The 19,748-nt window shown below is 36.0% G+C and overlaps 1 protein-coding gene across 1 annotated transcript in view; it reads left to right on the plus strand.

The window, feature by feature from the left end:
• Window positions 1-630: 630 nt before the first annotated feature.
• The window catches only part of Topaz1 (testis and ovary specific TOPAZ 1), a 65,226-nt gene continuing 46,108 nt past the window's right edge, over window positions 631-19,748 (plus strand). The window contains 6 exon segments of the mRNA XM_026408090.2: window positions 631-961; window positions 1,402-1,887; window positions 1,990-3,913; window positions 11,410-11,471; window positions 12,101-12,222; window positions 17,393-17,457. Coding sequence (XP_026263875.2) covers window positions 631-961; window positions 1,402-1,887; window positions 1,990-3,913; window positions 11,410-11,471; window positions 12,101-12,222; window positions 17,393-17,457 — 2,990 coding nt within the window.

Below are 19,748 nucleotides of genomic sequence, written 5' to 3' on the forward strand. Positions count from 1 at the left end.
GTCTTTGAGCTTGACAAATGGCCCAAGCTAGGGAATGTCATGTTCCCCTCTCATTTGGAGAGGAATAGTTCCTGGCTTAAACGTTGAGCAGATGGTGGGTACCCACACAAGGAACAACCTCGAGTGGAAAGACAAGTTGTTTTCACATTTGAGTAGGAGGTGCCTCTAGAACATCCAGGTGTATTTATGAACAGGAAGTTGGAAAGGTCCCAAAGGACAAGGCGTGCAGTTCATGTGTTTCTGAAACCAGCCAAGGCATGAGAAGCAGCCTATGAGCCTAGAACTGTCCCAGCTGTCCTGATCTCCTGAAGATGCGAAGCAGCTGGTGGGAGTCCACATAGCCCCCAGCGCAGGAACACCACTGTCAAGGCCGCAGTCACTCTGGGGCGCCGCGAGGAGTCCCCCTAATAAGAGATTCTTAAGCAGGATTCGCGCGAGGAAGCCAGTTGAACCTACCCCATCAACCAGCTCGGCCCCCACACGCTACTTCCGCTTCCGGCCGCAGACCTTTGGTGCTGCTTCCGCTTCCGACACGCGGGACAGTGCGGGAAGGCTAGCGGGGAAAGCAGCCCTCTCTTGGCGGGTGGGCTCCTGCTAGCGCAGCGGGCCAGCAAGGCCCCCGGCGTGCGGATGCGGCGGCCGCCGCCCCGAGGCTCCACGACGGCCCCAGGACGCGAAGGCGAAGCACGAGGCCCGAGAAAGCGAGGCCGTGGGCTCGGCGAGGCAAGAGGCTGCGGCCTTGAGACCAGGGGGCGCGAGGAGAGCAGGCAGAGGAGGAGAATGGTGGCCCGGGCCTCTGGGAGAGCAGAGGCGGAAAATGACCAGACCGGGGAGGCTTCCAAGGCTGGTAAGGCTGGGAGGCGGCGAGCAGAGGGACCGCGGTGCCCCGTGGGTCCGTCGGTCGGTCAGGACATCGAAGCAGTGAAGGAGGCGGAGCTCCCCTTGCAGTCTGGAAGACCTGGTAAGAAAGCTCTCCGAGTTCACTCTCTCTCTCCATCCTCTTTACCTGGGCCTGCTCCATCTTTATTACTAGTCTTCATTTTTCATCCGCGTCGTGTTTTCCAGTGCACATGGTTGACCAAGAAGGGTGGGGGGAAAGATTTTTTTTTTCTTAAAGACGTTTGCCCTTGATTTAGAATTACTGTAGAATGGCTCTGCTAGTGGTCCATTTTTGACTAATGTGAAGTGATAGGGGTTTTTCCAACTGCCTTAGAATTCATACAGGTTTATATGTAAATCCTTAACAGAAATTAGGTCTTTTTCATTTTTAAGTGTATATTTCCATATACTATTCATGGAAATAAAAAATGGACGGCTTCACAATTATTTAGGTAAAGCTGTATTACTCCTTCCTCCTCATTGTAAAATGTTTTCTGGTATGTTTTTTGTTGTTTTGATCAGCCAAGGAAAAAAGAAAAGTTACCGAAGTCTCGAGTGATGATTCACAGCCAGGGACTGACCTGGTAAGAAAGGAATCATTAACCAGTTCGGAATCTTTCCAAACAGTGGAATGCGGTGAATTTCAAAATATGGCTTTGTTGCAGTCTTTGGCTAAGGAAGGTTTGGTAGAAAGTATTAAAAGAAGAATTCAAATTAAAAAACATAAAAGTTTAGAAAGCCCACCTCTCAAAATAACAGAAAATGAGGCTACACAAAATATTAAGGTTGAATTCCAAGATGAACTGTATAAGAGTACTTCAGAATATTCTTGTAACAGCTTGTCACCTGGAGTAGAAAATAATCTTATTTTAAAATTACATGAGTGCGATTGTTTTCCCCATTCCAAGGATTGTTATAGTGAAAACAACTTTGCACTTAAACCTCATGGTGGATGTATACATGTAGCAGAAAATTCTTCGAAGAAAGAGAACCTTAATTCCAAGGATTGTTGTAGTGAAAACAACTTTGCATATAAACCTGATGATGGATGTATACATGTAGCAGAAAATTCCTCGAAGTCAAAGAAAGAAAACCTTAGGAATCCTTCAGGAAAAAGTGACACAAATAGTATTCCTACTCTCTTACAAACTGAAGAAAACTTAATGGGAGTAAATAACTTACTGCTTGAAGAAAGTGATTTATACCAAAGTAAAAATAATGGTTTTCAAAGTGAAAAAAATAAATATTTGTCAGAGGAGAGCAATGGTGGCAGAAAACCCAGAAAAAAGATGAAATTGTTTGATAAAGAACCAGTTAGTGAGATGGATTTCTGTAATATGTCTAACAAGTCTGAGTTGATATTGCAAGAAAACCAAATGAGTACAGATGGGAAAGAAGCAGAGACATTAGAGGCGAGCAAAAGTCCTTTAAAAGGACTTAATATACTCTCTCCAATGGATCATTTATTAAGTCTGCCAGAAACTGCAGGAAGAAAACCAAGTCCTGGACATCATGTAAATGCTATGTTTCAGAAAACTCTTGAACCATTTTTGAAAGAAGAAACAATGCCTACCTTAGAGTCCTTAAATTATAAAAACATGGAACCCAAAGAGTATTTTAAATCAATGACTGGCTCTCTTGTGATATTGCCTAGTGATGGCCATGATACCGAAAAGAGATCTTCTCGGGAAGATTTGAGAGACGAAGGTGAAGAATCAAAGGTAAGCTGTCGCAGAACAACACCAATGACTGGTAAAAGAATTTGGCCTTATTATTCATGTGCTAGAATATCTGCCCAGTGTTGGAAAAAGGCTTCCTTGCCAGACTCAAATTACTTATTTCCTGGGTCTCAGGAAAATTTTGGGCAAGATGATTTTCTTAAACACCAAACAACAAACCAAACTCACTTAACTGACTCCAAATTTTTGTTGCAAAATTCCTTACCAGAAAAAAAAATTGAATCCTCAACTAAAGAAAAACTAGATTCTAATTTAAATTGTTTGTCTTCAGTTTTAGAACCTACTTTGATGGTTTTAAAGGAACCTATAATCAAAAATGATAAAAGGATAAAGTCAGAAGAACTGAGCAGAAATGGGTCCGAGGTAGTTTCTAATACTACTGAAGATACTCAGTTAACTAATGTGATTCAGAGCTTAACAGGAAATAAAAAAAGAGGAAATTTAACAAAACCTAATTTGACAATGGCTTCCCAGGATGGCCAGGAAGTAAATAACTCTGCAAGCAAAACTATCCATCGCAAAGCTTGCATTACTAAGCAAACACTTGTGGTTCCAGACTTGGTTAAAATATTAAACACAGGACGGCTGACTAATTTTAAAATTCCTTTACTTAAGAATAAGACAGAAAAAAGAAAAATAAATGCCAAGTCTTCAGAGAGAGAAGCTTACAGTCCCCTAAAACTTCTTGACAATTTATCTGACTCAGAGGTAAAACAAAATAGGAATAAAAATGTCTCCACAGCAACTTCAGAACGTCAGTCTTTGGGTATACAAAATGGTGTGACTCCAGGGCAAGCTAATTCTGACTCATTCTACAATAAGAATCCCTGTAGTATTTCTCCAAGCTTTACGAAGCAAGGTGATGATGATAAACCATCCAATTATATTTCTGAACTAGGCAATATTGTTTCCAATAAGGAACCTGTTTCTTTCATGATTGAAAATAATACTTTTTCTTGTGGTCCTGGGTTTATAGAGGAAAGTTCCTTCTGCTCTAAGGAACAAGAAGTATTTGAACCAATTTCCTCTGAAAATAGTGGTAGAAAAATGACTAAGAGCATTTCAAAAATCAAAGTGGAGTTTCCAGATATTCTTAAGGCTTATGAAGATGATGTTCTCTTAATTGATGTAATTCAAGATGACCCAGACCTCTTTGGAGTCTCCAATGAAGGGGAGCTCTCATCTGCCTCAGAGATCCCTAAGATAAGCCAGGAGCCCAGTGTTGCAGAAGAGCACCACTCAGCAGACTCCAAGCACATGGAACTTCCAGAAAAAAACAAATTGGGTGATTTGAGGTATGCATGTTCACATGTGCCTTTTGGTGCAGATCATTGGGGGTTTCAGAAGCGCACTCTGCTTAGATGTCACTGGTATTCAGTGATCATTGAATAAATAATAGTTATTAAATAAATGTAATATATCACTGCTGACACCTGGAAATGCCATGTGCTAAAATTTGAGTTCTTGGAAAACATGGAGCAGATCTGCTTTTAAAATCTTAAATGATGGTTTTTATAAAGTGGCTTTTGAAATTAGAGAGTCTTAAAACATCAGTCGTTTTTGGTTTTGCTTGTCTTTTTGTGGCTGGAGGGCTGGACCCATGGTGCTCTACCACTGAGCTATGTCCCCAGCCCTTTTTTTTTTCGACACAGGGTCTTACTAAGATATCCATGCTAGCCTCAAACTTGTAATCCTGCTTCAGTCTCCTGAGCAGCTGGGATTACAGGCGTGCCATGCCAGGCTTGTATATTCTTTAAAATTAAAATTTTATCTGCACGTTTATAATAATCAAATTACTTAAGATTGGTGCTGTGTATCTTAACCCATTATCTTAACCCATTTTCTGTGACTTCCTTGTTAGATTAACAAATTCATTTTTCCAAAGAATAGATGCTGTAGAAATTTGAGGCAATTAGATATTGAAAGTAGAATCAAATTTAGTTTTCAGAACATAATTTTTTTTTCATGGTTTTACTTTTAAAGTGACAGTTTTAAGTTGTCCTATTTGGGGGGCAAAAATGATAAGTTTGCCTAGGGCAACATGAATTCAGTAGTAACCTTCATGCTTAAGAACTTAAGTTTTGGCCAACCAAAATATATTATGTAATTTCATTTTACTAAACTTACCATTGTTCAAGCTCTTTTTTATATCTGTATTTTATAGTGCTTGAATATTGGAATGTTTATGAACAGATTCAGAAGGAAATATGAAAACATTTCACTAAAATTTAATGCCACATGACTTAAATTTCTCATTTTTATAAAATTTTAGTTACATTGGAGAAATTTATGTTCTTAGGACTTGCAAGAGTTGAAGCTTAGAGCTGGGATATGACTCAGTGGTACCAGTGGTAGAGTGCTTGCATAGCATGTACGAGGCCCTGGGTTCAATCTCCAACAACACACACACACACACCTCCAAACAGAATATTTTCTGTGTGCCAAATGGAAGACCAAAACCTTTGTTTTTAACTCTGAAATGAAATTGGGATGGTAATCTTGCCCACTTTAAGGATTAGGACTTCATTTTTCTAGAGTCACACTGCTAGTAGTAAAACAATCTGAATTTGAGCCAATGCTTCAGTCTAAAACTAGTGGTTAAGACCTTTACCTTCATAATCTAAGGATTTTAAATCTTTCCATGCTACAGAAATAGCTATGTTAAGCAAATTATTTAACCTTATCATTTAAAAGAAAATATTTCCCCTAGAGTTTTGAGGATTAAATCAAAGAATGAATGAAAAAGGTTTTAACATAGCTTTAAGCAATAAGAGCATAAAGTTTTGTTGTTGTTTTCTTCATTTGTTTTTTACCTACTAAAGTTTTCATCCTTTGAGGAATTAAAATTCTGCACTTAGGAGCAGGTATCTCTGTCAGCAGAATGCTGACAGAAAACTACATACAGCCAAAGGTAGAGATAATTGTGAACTTCAGTACAGAAAGTTTCTTTTTTGCTGGGAATGGAACCCAGGACATTGTGAATGCTAGACGAGTAAGTGCCCTCTACTCCCGAGTTTTACCCCCAGCCCTCACTTTTTATTTCAGATAATTTCTTTAAATTTCACTTCCCTTCACTTAAAATACTAATAACAAAAGGAAGAGAGCAAATAAAAGTATATCTGCTTCTGAAGATTGTTTTTAAATGAACTTGAAAATTTCCTCAGTGACTTTTTTTTAAAATATTTTAATTTTGGTTCTGCACAAAAATACCAGTTTTGCTGTCATTCATGGTAATAAAAGCTAAACCTTAAAAGGAAAAGAAGGGCATGATAATCAGAGGATCTGCCAATAGTTGCACAGAAGGTTAACAGTTCAAAACTGACACTTAAAATATATCAAATTTCAGCTCTGTCCCTCTTACTAGTTACTAGTTCATATTCTCTACTGTGCCCAAATAGAGGTTGAAGGCTTCTAAATAGTTCTTATTTTACAGAAATAAAAACAAATACTTGGAAGCTCTGAGCTGCCTCTTATTGGTTAAAAACAAGTGGACAAACGTAAGCTGAGTTGTTGGGGAAAGCATTATCAGACCTGGTTAGAATTCATAAGGTGTTTAGATCATGATAGGATGCTTATACATTGTAACCCTCCACAGTGAGGAATGTCCATGTTAAAATCAAAGCATTAGAAGCATATTAGAACTCATTCACTAAAACTTTTGAGCTTGCAAATGAATAATGGCTAAGATTAGCAAATCTAGTGACTTTGCCTTTATCATTGGAAATGATCAGAGAATGTTAATAGTAGTGCATGAAACAGATAATATGTACTAGAATGTGTATTATATGCTGAAATATCAGTTGAATGATACTATAAAGTGGATTTTTTTCCCTAAGAACCTGCCAAAATTTTGGAGGGAATTACTTTATAGCTGGAGTGGAGTTGATGTGTTTGGAACAAAAAATATATAAACTGAAGTACTAAGAATAGTAGGAGGGATGAAAAGGCAGTTGGTAAAAAAGGGAGGGATGAAAAGGCAGTTGGTAAAGCAAAAGTTATATTGATTCTCAAAGTTTGGGTTGATTGAGAATAACAAAGGGAAAGAAGGAAAGAAGTTTGAGAAGAATGAAGAATTCATAGGCAGAAAAAATTTAGATATGAATACATTTGTACAGGGATGGTTATGAAGGCTTTCCTAACTCCTTCAGGCAGAGTAGAAGCCCTTATGTGTTCCTGTAGTACTCATGCTACCTCAGCTATTCTGATTTTCATGATTTTTGTGTATCTAACCTGATAAAACACTTTTCCTACACTCAAGAATTCTAAGTTTCTCTGCAAGTCCAGTTCCTCATATGCTGACGGAGAGAAAATAACTGATATTTTAAGAACAGTGGTAAAGAAGATTTAGAGAAGTAGGTAGCATGGTGCCAAAATAAGGAGACTGGAAATTTGGGGCATTAAAAACTTGAACTCTAGTATAGAATCAGTGTGGTAGTGAGTAGGCATGAGTTGTACCACTTTTACAATTTAAGTCCAAGGAACCATTGTAGATTCTAGAGCTGGTAAATAGGCTTCTAGAAAGGGAAATGCCTGATGCCATTGCATAGAAAATACAAGCCTTGGGGCTGGGGATGTGGCTCAAGCGGTAGTGCGCTCGCCTGGCATGCGTGCGGCCCGGGTTCAAACCTCAGCACCACATACCAACAAAGATGTTGTGTCCGCCAAGAACTAAAAAATGAATATTAAAAATTCTCTCTCTCTCTCTCCCCTCTCTCACTCTCTCTTTAAAAAAAAAAAGAAAAAGGGAAAAAAAAAAAAAAAAGAAAATACAAGCCTACCATTTTTTTGCCCAGGTCTTGAGTTCCCTTAGACCCATCCATCCCCAGCATGGATCCGTCCTGGGCAAATTATTTGTCTCAAGTAATCAATCCCACTTTTCATAATCTAATATAATCCCAGTTTAGTCCCTGGGAGATTGGCTTTGTAAAATAGATTACTTTTACCAAACCAGATGGAAAAAAGTTACACCAGAAATAAAGGTCATTTTTTGTCTTTTGTATTGAGTCTCCTTGCCTCTATTGTTCCTTTCCATTGAATAGCTGACGTGTTCTAATACAGATTTTTAGACTTAATTTTAAGAGCTAATGTTTAGTGTCCACCATGTCATATCATATATAGTGGAACAATTCTGAGGTTGAAATTCACCTGTTTTTGTAATTGAATCAAGATGGTTAACTTCCCAAACGACACACAAAGCTTCTAAGGGTCTGAGTTATTACTCAACAAACTGCCACAGAACAATATTTTACTTTTGATCCCTTTTCTTTAATCTGTTTCTCTTAAAAATAGTAGGTAGGATAGTCCAAAGCATTATTCTGGCTTGTTTTTTCTTTTTTTTTCCCATTTTTTTCTTTTAGGCCACATAGACCTTACTTTGTCTTTGCTGAATAAACCAAATAAAACTTAATAAACTATTATTTATGAAATCGGGACATCTATAACTGCACAGCATGGCATCAAGCTAGGGAACCTCTGGTCCAGTAAATTGAATACTGTACTATTTCTCTATTTATGGCCACTGGTCTCTGCAAAATATTATTCTAATAATTTGTATCCATCCTACCTAGAAACAGAATATATGAATAGATGAACCCTGATTACAGTTAGCATCTCAAAAAGAGGCAATGACCTTCTTAGTTTTTTTTCCCTTGGGCAATAGTTTCCAAACTTTTTCTGCTAGTAATCATTCTAAAGCAGTCATCTTCAAACCTATTTGTCAGTTACCCAAAGTAACTATATATTTTATATTAAATACAGTACACACTTACAAATATGTGAAATAGTAAGTTTATAAAAAACTTAGTACAAATGATATAATTTCATTGTATTTTTGTTTACTTAAAAATCTGGAAATTACCGAATTTGAATAATGCTATTATTCAAATAGAGGATGAATTTGTTATCTGTAGAGATCTTCAAAGTTGATTTAAGTCTCATTCTCTTTTTTTTTTTTGGCTTGGGTCTTTTACTTATCTATTTCTATAGCCTCATCCAAGTCTGTTTTCTTTCCTTTTCTGCTTCTACTCTTCATTTATTCCCTTTCCCATTCCACAAATACAGGACTTCTTTTCACTCCTCTGCTGATGCAGAAGTGCAAAATATTTCTGCATACTACAGTTTTGCTCACTTTTTAAATTTAGATAATATAACTTTTGTTTCAGATTCAAAATAAAACTACTACTTAAGAATGCCATATGTAATTTTTATCTTCAGTATAACTTAGCTATACGTGGTAAAGTTTCTCATACTTGTTTAAATTTAGCTAACAATATTATTATAAATAGTATCTTAATACAAAATTGCAGTATACTTGCTGTACCTACTTATAAATGGGACTTTCAGGATAATTGGAAACTACCAAAGCATCTCTTAGTTCTCTTTTATGGAGTAATATAATTTTCTTCATTCTATTACTTTATTTTTTTAAAAATATTTTTTAGTTGCCAATGAATTTTTCACTTTATTTATATGTGGTGCGGAGGATTGAACCCAGGGCCTCACACATGCCAGGCAAGTGCTCTACCACTGAGCCACAACCCCAGTCCCTTCATTCTATTACTTTAATATCTCTCAATACTGTTTCTTCCTTTCCATTTTCACTGTTACTATCTTAATTATCTTTAGATTATTGTAACCTCCTAATCTTCCTGAACTCTTTTAAATATCATCTGCCATAGTGATATTCTGAAATTTGTTGGAGTGCCTCACAGACTTTAAGCCACCTGAAGATAGTCTAAATTGTTTGGCTTTTTTTTTTTTTTTTTTTTACAACTGTAATATTGGAGAGAAGGAAGAAGTTGAGAGGTTTATGAGAGATAAAGACAGCAAGCAGCTCAATGTTTCCACAGTGTGCTATCTATTTATGTACTTTGATCCTTTTGCATGTTTATTTGAAAGTCTTTTAATCTCCAACTAGCCATCAAATCACATCTGAGATGTTATTCCAGGGTTTTGTTCCAATTATTATGTCTGCTTACATGTGAACCTCACTCTATATTAGGAATTGCTACAAGGGAAAGGGGTATCTTCATTTGTGTCTCATATCTGGCATTGTGCCAGGAATATTAGATGCTGCCTGTACAGAGAGTATAGTACAGATATATAGGGTCTTGCCCTCATAGAGCTTTTAGTCTGTCAAGGGAGACAAGTATTTAAGTACAATAAAATATAGGCGAACAAGATTTCAAAAAGAGGCAATGCCTTCTTTAGTGACTTAGCTAATTCCTACTTTTGACACTCAACCTAACTGGTGAAGAAAAGTGAGAAACTGAAATAATGTTCCATGGTAAGTGTTCAGATATCAAGAAATGTTACAGAATTTATAAACAGTTATGAAGGGCTTTAAAAAGTAAAATGACTATAGACTATATCTTAATTTCAACTTTTGAGAGGCAAATGGGGAGCTATTAGTATGCCAGGACAACAAGCATGAATGGACTAACCTCGGCAAACTAGAATTTAGGCCAAGTTTAAACTTTAAGTATATAGAAATTCATTGAAGGACTTGAAGTTGATCATTTTACACTAAAAAAAAATCCATATCCCTGGTATCAATAATAATTGTCAAGGAATTGTTACCAAGTCCTTTTTGTCTAATTATTTTAGCATCAAAGTATAAATGGATTTGAGAGGTTTACTAAGACTTTCTACTAAGACTGGTAATCAGGTGGGTGTGAGGCAGAAGAAGAAATCAAGATGATATCTGGCTTTTCTCAGAAAGGCCTCAACCTTTCTGATGCAGAGGGTCAGAATTGGGGAGATTGGATTTAGACCTTTTGAGTCGGAGACCTTTGTGATACCTGTATACTAGAATGATTTTGTTTAATTCCAAGTCTGGAGAGGCCTGAGTTAAAGAGATTTGTATATGTGGTGTTCTGTTTGTATTTTCCCATCCTTTAAACTGTACTTCTGTTTCTAGGATTTATGTTGGGGGGAGAAAACATGTCTTCCAAAGACTTCAAAGAACCATAAATACAGATTGTTTTCAGTTTTTCTTTCTTGGATAAGAAATAATCCTGAACCAGTGAGCAGTATAGACCTGCAGGCTATATTTAACTAAAATTCATCTATTAAATAAACAAATTATGGGTATTTATATTTTATTCTTTGTATTTTCATTAATGTAAGTGTTTTTCTGTTTTTTAAAACAGAATAGTATTTACTGGTGTTCTGTTTGACTCCTGTGTTTGTAGTTTTTATTTGTTGAGCCCATTAAAACATTTCTCATTTAGTCCTCACAGTAACCCTGTGGATAGGTGTTAGTCTCATTTTATAGATATGTTTAGACTCAAAAGAAGTTTAGTACTTTGGGCACAGTTTACACAAAGTGACTGAACAGTATTGGAACCAGGTTGGTCTATGATTTCTATACCCTTAATTTTTAGGTTGTAAGTTGTCTATAAGAGATAACAGCAAAAAAAAAAAAAAAAAAAAAACTCAAACTGTCTTCTTTTACACTAGTAATGACATATATGCTTGAGGGTAGAAGTTGAGCATTCTTTCATGGATGTAATAATTTAAAAAAAATTTTAAAAATGCTTGTTTGTCTTATCTCTTTCTTAGAAAGTGCTGCTGTCCAACTGTGTTACTAACAATTGAGACGCACGTGGGTAAAGATCCAAGTGAGGAATCTGTGTAAATGTGCTGGGTCCTGAGTACCAGTATATTATTCTGTCCTGAGAACTTGATGGGTTTCACCAGTTGCTAACACTAGTATTTTATAGTTTTTAGAGAAGTAGAGAGTTCTGTTTAGAATATGTTACAATGTTTAAGCTCTGTTTGCTTATAATAGAGAACTACCTGTACTGGACCTTGGAATGACAAAGTCAGAGATCTGTTCTTCCCTGTTGGCAGGTAAAATTTGATTCCCCCCCCCCCCAACAAAATAAGCAATATTGAAGTATCTATCTCCATTCAGGCCAAATCAAAATGAATTCATTAGAATAGGAAGCTTTTAATTTTAGAATCTGCTAATCATATGTCTTATAATTCATTGGTTTTTCTCAGTTTGAATAGTTGGCAGGTTAAATTTTGAGATTTGATTCGGTGCATAATTTTACTATGCTTTATCTACAAAAGATAGGTAATTTACCTCATCAATTTTGTAGTCTTATTTTGGAATTATATATTTCATATTACAATGTACATTATAAATCTGAGCCATTAAAAATCTAACAGCTAATCGTAAGTTTAAATACCTGAGTCTTTGCAGAATTATAACTTGATGCAAAAGTTACTTTTGACTTTTAAGTCTTAAAAAATATTTTTGAATAGGTGGACATAATCTTAAATCTCTTACTGTCAGTTCTTTTTGTACCATGCTGTAGAGTTATTTTGGTACAAGAAGGGAATTACATATTTGCTGAAAACTCTACTCCATTTTTGTCATTAGACTTTAAGAGCCTCCAAATTCTGTTATTTTTTAGAACACTATTTGAATGACTTATTTAAATTTTCTATAGTTGAATACCATTTCTTTTCAGCAAATGAGATAGAACATGATTCCAAAGGTGCAAGCATTTCCTTAGAAGTTACTAACGAGACCTCAAACGAAAAACTGGAAGATCTCAGTGAACAAATAAAAGTTTCAGACTTGGATGAAAAGGTACTAGAGAATTTTTTGCCTTTTCTTATTTCTTGATCTTAAATACTAATGCAGAATTCATATCAACATTGCTGTCAAATGACAAGTGTAACTACTTTTGAGTAAGAGACTTATCATTCTGACAATGGTATATATCCCTTAATGCTTTTTGTAAACAGCATAGACAGGGTTTCCCTTATCTGGGAAAAATAAGATGTCCTATTAAATTACATATTAAGCTTTTTAGTATGCTGAAGTTCATCACAAACCTATGACTTTGTAAATATTCTGTATTTTCCTACCTTGTTAAACATAAACTACTGAATATAAAATTTTTCTTAATTTTTGAATATCATAGTTCCTGAAGGCCATGAATGTTGTACAACCACAGATGTAGAAGGCATAAAAATTAGAGCTGAGCCTATCTTAATGCCATACCACTGATGTATGAAAATTTTGGTATCAAGTTTTCAAATTTTCTGCCAGGGGCTGGGCTCAGTGGTAGAGTGCTCACCTAACATGCATGAGGCGCTGGGTTCCATCCTCAGAATCACATAACTGTAAAATAAAGATATTGTGTCCACCTAAAACTAAAAAATATTTTAAAAAATTTCTTCCAGATAATGTGTAATTATTTGATCCTCTTTCATAATTTAATTGACTCCTAAACAACTGTTTCATACTTTCTTCTTTCCCCTTAAACCTTCATTTTATCCTCATTCATCCTTACTAATAACCTTGTTTTATACTTCACCAAGAAAACTGAATCGGAAAAGAATATCCTAAGTTGTTACTAGTACATTAAATTGCCTACCTGCATTTGCTCCCAGATGTTAGCTTTTCTTAACAGATGAACTAGTCAATTAATTTCCTTCATCTCTACTACATTCCATTTCTTCCCTAGCTTAAAATACTACTCCAGATTCTTCCTTCACTGCTGAATCATTCTCAACAAATAAACATGCTTCTCTCCCATCTTTTTAATAAAATGAAACAAAACACCCCTTTAATGGTCCATTGCCCCCTTTAACAGTCCCAGAAGGCTTGTCTATGCCCATTATCTTGTTTCTGTGCACCAGTTTCCTTCAAAGGAGAACTTACCTGGACTACCCTTCTTAACCTCTCCAGGGACATCCTTGTTACTGAATCTGATGGGCATTTCTCAGTCTTACTCTTAACCTACCATCAGTATTTGACACAATTGACTACTTTCGTTGAATCTTTTTTTTCCACTTGGTTTCAAGAATAAACACATTTGCCCAGTTTGTTTTCTACTTTGTCTGCCATTTCTCAGTTAGCGTTGCTGGTTATTTCTGATTTCCCTGACATCTGCATGTTGAAGTAACTCAGATCCCAAATCATAAATCTGTTCTTTTTCTATCTAGACTTATTTCCTAGGTGGCCTCATACATTTTTATTGCATTAAATACTTTCTATGTGATAAGACTCTTTATAGCCTAAACTTCTAAACTACAGACCTTTGTTTAGTTGCCTACTTGCTTTTACCACTTGGATAACTAGTTAGGCATTTTACCTTAACACATCAAAAACTGAACTTGGGATATATATCCCCTACCCTACCACAAATTGGCTTCTCCTGAAACGACCTTCTCTGTTTACAGCATCTCCATTCATAATTGCCCACGTCCCAAACCTTGGGTATCCTTACTTTCATTAGTTCTCACTCCATATGCAGAGTATATGGTTTTATATACTGGTTTTATACTCGCACAGTGTCTAGAAACTGTTCATATTTTCTTACTCATCAACACTACACAGGTCCAGATGAGATTCTTCTCTTGCCTGAATTATTGCAGTAGCTTCCTAATAGATCTCCTGCTTCTAATCTTGCCCTCTGGTAGTTTATTCTCTGTATAACATGTTTGATCATTTCATTATGCTTCAAACCCTCCAAAGGCTTCTATGCCATTCATAGTCAAAATCCTTTCTGTGACCTACAATGCCCTGTATTTGCACTCCAAACTTCTTTCTGACCTTGTCACTTCTCCAGTTTCTTGCTCTCCTTTTATGGCAATACAGCCATAAAAACAAGACACTTATCCACTGTCCTTCTTGTTCTTGAAACATCACCAGGCCTCCTCTTACTTAAAGGCCTTTCTCCTTGCCATTTAATCTGCCTGGCATGCTCTTCCCCATAAAATAGTATGGCTGACTCTTATTTCTTTCAGGTCTTTTCTCATACTTCATAATCTTAAGGAAACCTTCCCTGGCCATCTAACCTAAAATTCTAATGCTTTTACCTTCTTCCAACATTTCATATCCCCCTTTCTTAAATTTATCTTGATCTAACATGCTCGGGACCAGAAGTGTTTTCAGATTTCAGAGTTTTTCTGATTAGAATATTTTCATAGACTCTACCAGTTGAGCATGCCTACTTCAGAAATCCAAAATCTGACATGCACCAAAATCCAAAAGTGTTTTTTTTTTGTTTTTCCTTTTTCATATCATATGAGTGCTCAAAGTTTAAATTTCAGAGCATTTTGAATTTTAGATTTTTAAGACCAGGTATGCCCAACTTTGACAAAAATTGCAAAATATGGACAGTAAAAAATTTAAGATACAGAACATCTCTATTGGCCAAAAGGATTCCTCATGTTGCCCTTTTTTTAGCCACACCTATTTCCTTCCCTTCTGTCCCCCCCCCCCCAGCCCCTTGACAATCACTAATCTGTTCTCCATTTGTACTACTGTCATTTCTAGAATGCTGTATAAATGAAATCATACAGTATGTTTACATCCTTAATTTTTTTCAATCAGGGGATTATTCATTCAGAATATTGCACGTGTCAATAGTTGCTTACTACTTAGTACTACACCTATACCACTTTGAGCTATTCTATTCATTGAAGGACATCTAGATTGTAGCCACTTTGTGTCTATTCCAAAAAAAGTTGCTATCTACAAATACTCATTAGTTTTGGTACATACCAAAGTTTTCATTTCTCTGGGCTAAATGGGCTATAATGCTCTATGGTAGTTGCTTGCTTAGGTTTTAATTTGGGTGAATTGAACCTGATACTGCCTGTGGTTTGGGGCATTTGAAATCTTTAATTCTTTTAGTCTTAGCTGGGTTGTTTGGAGTCTGTATAGCTATAATTTGTGGACCAGCCAGATTGGATCTGTTTATAATTAGATTTGGGGGCTTCATCTTTTAGGCTCTCATATTTTCAGGATTTCCATCCTCACTTTTCTGTCTCCTGAAATTATCATTACTTATTTATATATATTTTGGTCAGTAGGGCAAATTCTTAATCTCCTAAAATGGTCCCAATAATGCCTGCCTTTGGGAATACAGCCATAAAAATAAGACACTTATCCAGTATCCTCCTCTCTTTGAGTATGAACTTCCCTCTAGATTCTGCTTTTCATTTATCCAGGGCTTTCAGGTATAGGTTTTAAGATATGTTCTCCATAGATCATAGTTTACTGTAGAATGGTTAATCCAGTAGGAGATACTCTGCCATTTCTCAGTCGATCTGTTGTTCATTCTTTTAAACTTTATGCACATGCTAGCATATCGTTTTTTTCTTAATATAAAATGGATTTTTTTTCCTTTCAATGTAGTGATGCCATGTTTTTCTAGTTACATAACTATCTACTACTACTTTGTACTCAGAGAAGTCCACCATTGATGGACATTTGGTTTACCTTTTTTTCCATCTAACATATTACACATCCTTAAACATAAAGAGTTCTGCATATGTGCAAGCATTTTTAGATTAATTGCTAGAAGTAGAATTGTCAAACTGCCCTAGAAAGAGATTGCATTGACTTATACTTCCAACAACATTGAGAATGTCACTTTTCTTCCCTACAACTTACCACCTTATGTATTGGTTGGTTGGTTTTTGTGGTACAGGGTATTGAACCCAGAACCTTAAGCACTGAGCTACATCCGCAGACCTTTCTATTTTAAGACAGTCTTGCTAGGTTGCCTAGACCACCATCAAATTGCTGATTCTCCTACATCAGCTTCCCAAGTAGCTAGAATTACAGGTTTGCACAACCATGAGGGCGTCACAACTCATTGAATTGTTTTTTGTCCACCTTTGTTTTTACAAATGGCCTTGTTTTAGTTTTAATATACATTTCTCTTATGAGTCTAGTTAAGTATCTTTTAGCGTATTTAAAAGCCATTTCACTTTTCTGTGAACTTCCTGTTTTTTGCTAGCTTCTGGAATTTCAATCTTTTTATTTATAGGAACTCTTCATGTGTTGAACTCTTTACCTAGTATTTTCATCCAGGAATGTTGTGTATCTTTTCATTTGTTGTTTTTTCTTTGTTTTTAATCTTGGGTAGTGCTGGGGATCAAACCCTGGGCCTTGTGCATGCTAAACAAGTGCTATACCACTAAGCTACACTCTTCGCCCCTAGCATGTATGACTTTATTATAATTAGAAATTATGTTCTCAAAATATTTCACAAGTACTTTTTTTGGGTTTTTTTTTTTTTTTTGGTTTTTTAAGTGTAGCTGTTGAGAATGTCATAGGAGTGGTAGCTCATGCCTATAATCCTAGCAACTGGAGTGGCTAAGACAGGAGGATCACAAGTTCAAGGACGGGCTCAACAATAGAATGAGACTCAAAGCACCTTAGCAGGACTACCTCAAAATAAAGAGTTCTAGTACAGTGGTAAAGCACCCCTGGGTTTAATCCTTGGTATCACCAAAAGTTTCAAGAAGCTTTTAAATATTTCTAATGAAAAATTGTTTATAGATGCCACCTGAAAAGTCACTCAAAAGTTAATTTGGGGGCTGGGGATGTGGCTCAAGCGGTAGCGCGCTCGCCTGGCATGCGTGCGGCCCGGGTTCGATCCTCAGCACCACATACCAACAGAGATGTTGTGTCCGCCAACTAAAAAATAAATATTAAAAATTCTCTCTCTCTCCTCTCTCTCCTCTCACTCTCTAAAAAAAAAAAAAAAAAGTTGGGGTGGGGAGGGGGAGGAAGGGGAAAAAGCGCAACTTTCAATGTTCATAATAACTTGAAATAATGACATATATTTTTCTCTTTGATAGTAGAAATTAAGTGAATATTCAGTAATTCTGTAGAATTGTTTTTATGATCAACCATAATCTAATTGTTTAACCTATAATACATTCTAATATGGTAAACATCATAGTTTAATATATAGATACTCACTTCTTGTCTAACCATAATCTCTTCATAGTGTAGAGTTTCAGATAAGGCGACTAACAAAGAAGAAAAAGAAAGTACTTACGAAGCTTGTAAAAGGTCTGTAACAATTCTTTGTTGTTGTTGTTAATGGTTTCTGGTCCTGGGGATTGAACCCAGGGGTGCTTAACCACTGAGCCACATCCCTAGCTCTTTTTTGTATTTTTTATTTAGAGACAGTCTTGCTGAGTTGCCTGGGGCCTCGGTAAGTTGCTAAGGCTGGCTTTGAACTCATTATCTTCCTACCTCGGCCTCCCCAGCCACTGGAATTATAAGCATGTGCCACCATGCCCGGCTTTACCATTTCTAATACAACTTTAAAATGGTCACCCATCTAATTGGTATTTTGAGTATTTTTATTCTGTTATATATACTTGAGCAATTGTGCCATAAGCCATACATACGTATGATTTAATTAATGAGTCAGATGTACCCAGATATAAAGGATATTGTAAGTTACTTTAAAACTGTCAGTAAATTGTTTTGAGTCATTAAAATATTTTTGAGAAAGATAAGTGGTGATAAAATAAAAGAAGAAAGGATGTATATATGACTTCCATGAAGTTAAGAATGGCTGAAATCAAAAGAACATTGTATTTTGCAAATATTTTTATGTGGGTGCAGGGATTAGTACTGAGAGTTAAAAGCACGCTGACTGGAACACATAAAACTACCAAATTTAGAGTTGGAGGACCCCCCCACTTAGCAATCATTTAATCCATTCTGCACCCTCATTTGCTGCAGAGGTAAGGCCCTTCCATGTCAGGATGAACGTATTCAACTCCTTTTATGTTCAGGCAGTGGTTTTCAAAGTGATTCTTGGCCTAGCAGCATCTTGTGGGAACTTGTCAGAAATAGAATTATTGGGATCCACACAAAACAATAAACCAGAAAGAAACTCTTAAGGATGGGACCCAACAATCTGTATGCCACAGGCACTCATCTAATGTGTGGAAGTTTGAGAACTACTGTGTTAAGGGCAAGGGTAGGTAATAATTAGGTGTGTGTTGAAGTCCAACATGGTTTGTGACCATTTGGAAATCTTAAAGGGGAAAAGTAAGAAGGCTAACTTTATTTTCCTGATGGAAGGATTTTGCTTACTAGGTGGTATTATAATCTATAAAGGTTTATCATAAATTTGGCTCTACCATAGTGTTCAGCAGTGTAACATTGGACAAATCACATCACCCTGGACTTCAGTTACCCAGTCAAAAATAAAAGGGTTTTCTAGATCTCTTCCATCTATAATAGTTCATAATTTGTTGTATGTCACCACTTTTTGTTTGGGGTTGGGGAATGTTGATTAACTTATTATTGACATCTGCAGTTCGGGAGAGAAGTGAATCTTTATTTTTTGAGAAATTTTTAAACTGTCAGTGCTACTACATTTCAAACAAGGATAAACTAGCCCCACTTCTGTTTTTTACACCTCTGTCTCAGAAAACCTCTGCTGTTAAAGCTTATTATAATTGTTTTTAAAGTTAAAATACTATAGTATCTAAATGTTGAGGTCTTTCTCCTAAAAAGCAAATTGATCTGTATCTACTAGTCCTCCTAACCTAATTTTGTAGATAAGTAGCCTCCAGATTAGTTTTTTTAAAAAATATTTTTTTAGTTGTAGATGAACACACAGTATCTTTATGTGGTGCTGAGGATCGAACCCAGTGCCTCACACATGTGAGGCAGGCGTTTTACCTCTGAGCTACAGCCTTAGTCCCCAGATTAAATTTTTTATAAAATTGGTTGTATAGAATGTCATTCATTAAAGTACATTTAAAGCTTTTAAATTAGCAAACCTGGAACAATAACATTTTTAATGCCTCTTCAGAAGAAGCCCTCAGATGTATCTAGATTTATTATATATACTTATCTTAAAAAATAATTTAGTGCTCACCTCATACGTTCGAGATCCTGGTTTCGATCCTCAGCACCATATAAAAAAAGTGAAATGTATTGTGTCCAACTATAACTAAAAAAAAATTATTTAAAAAATAATTTAGAGCAGTCACCTCAAATAATTTACAGTAGTCCTCCACCTTTGTCCTTGGATATATTTCGAGACCCCCAGTGGATGGCTGAAACTGTGGTATTACCAAGCCCTTGTATGTAGCATACTTTTTCCTGTAGATACCTATGATTAAGTTTAGTTTTAAATTGGGCACAGGAAGAGATTAACAGTAACCAATGATATACCAAGAGTTAAAAGCTGTAAATAATAGCAATATATTATCAATAATAGCAATATATATATAGATAATAGCAATATATTATAATAAAAAGTGCATGAATGAATACAGCTGCTACACTGTACTTGCCCTTCTTATGATGTGAGATTATACAATGTCTCTAAA

This window comes from Urocitellus parryii, chromosome 3, assembly GCF_045843805.1.
Source record: "Urocitellus parryii isolate mUroPar1 chromosome 3, mUroPar1.hap1, whole genome shotgun sequence".
Classification (NCBI taxonomy): Eukaryota; Metazoa; Chordata; class Mammalia; order Rodentia; family Sciuridae; genus Urocitellus; species Urocitellus parryii.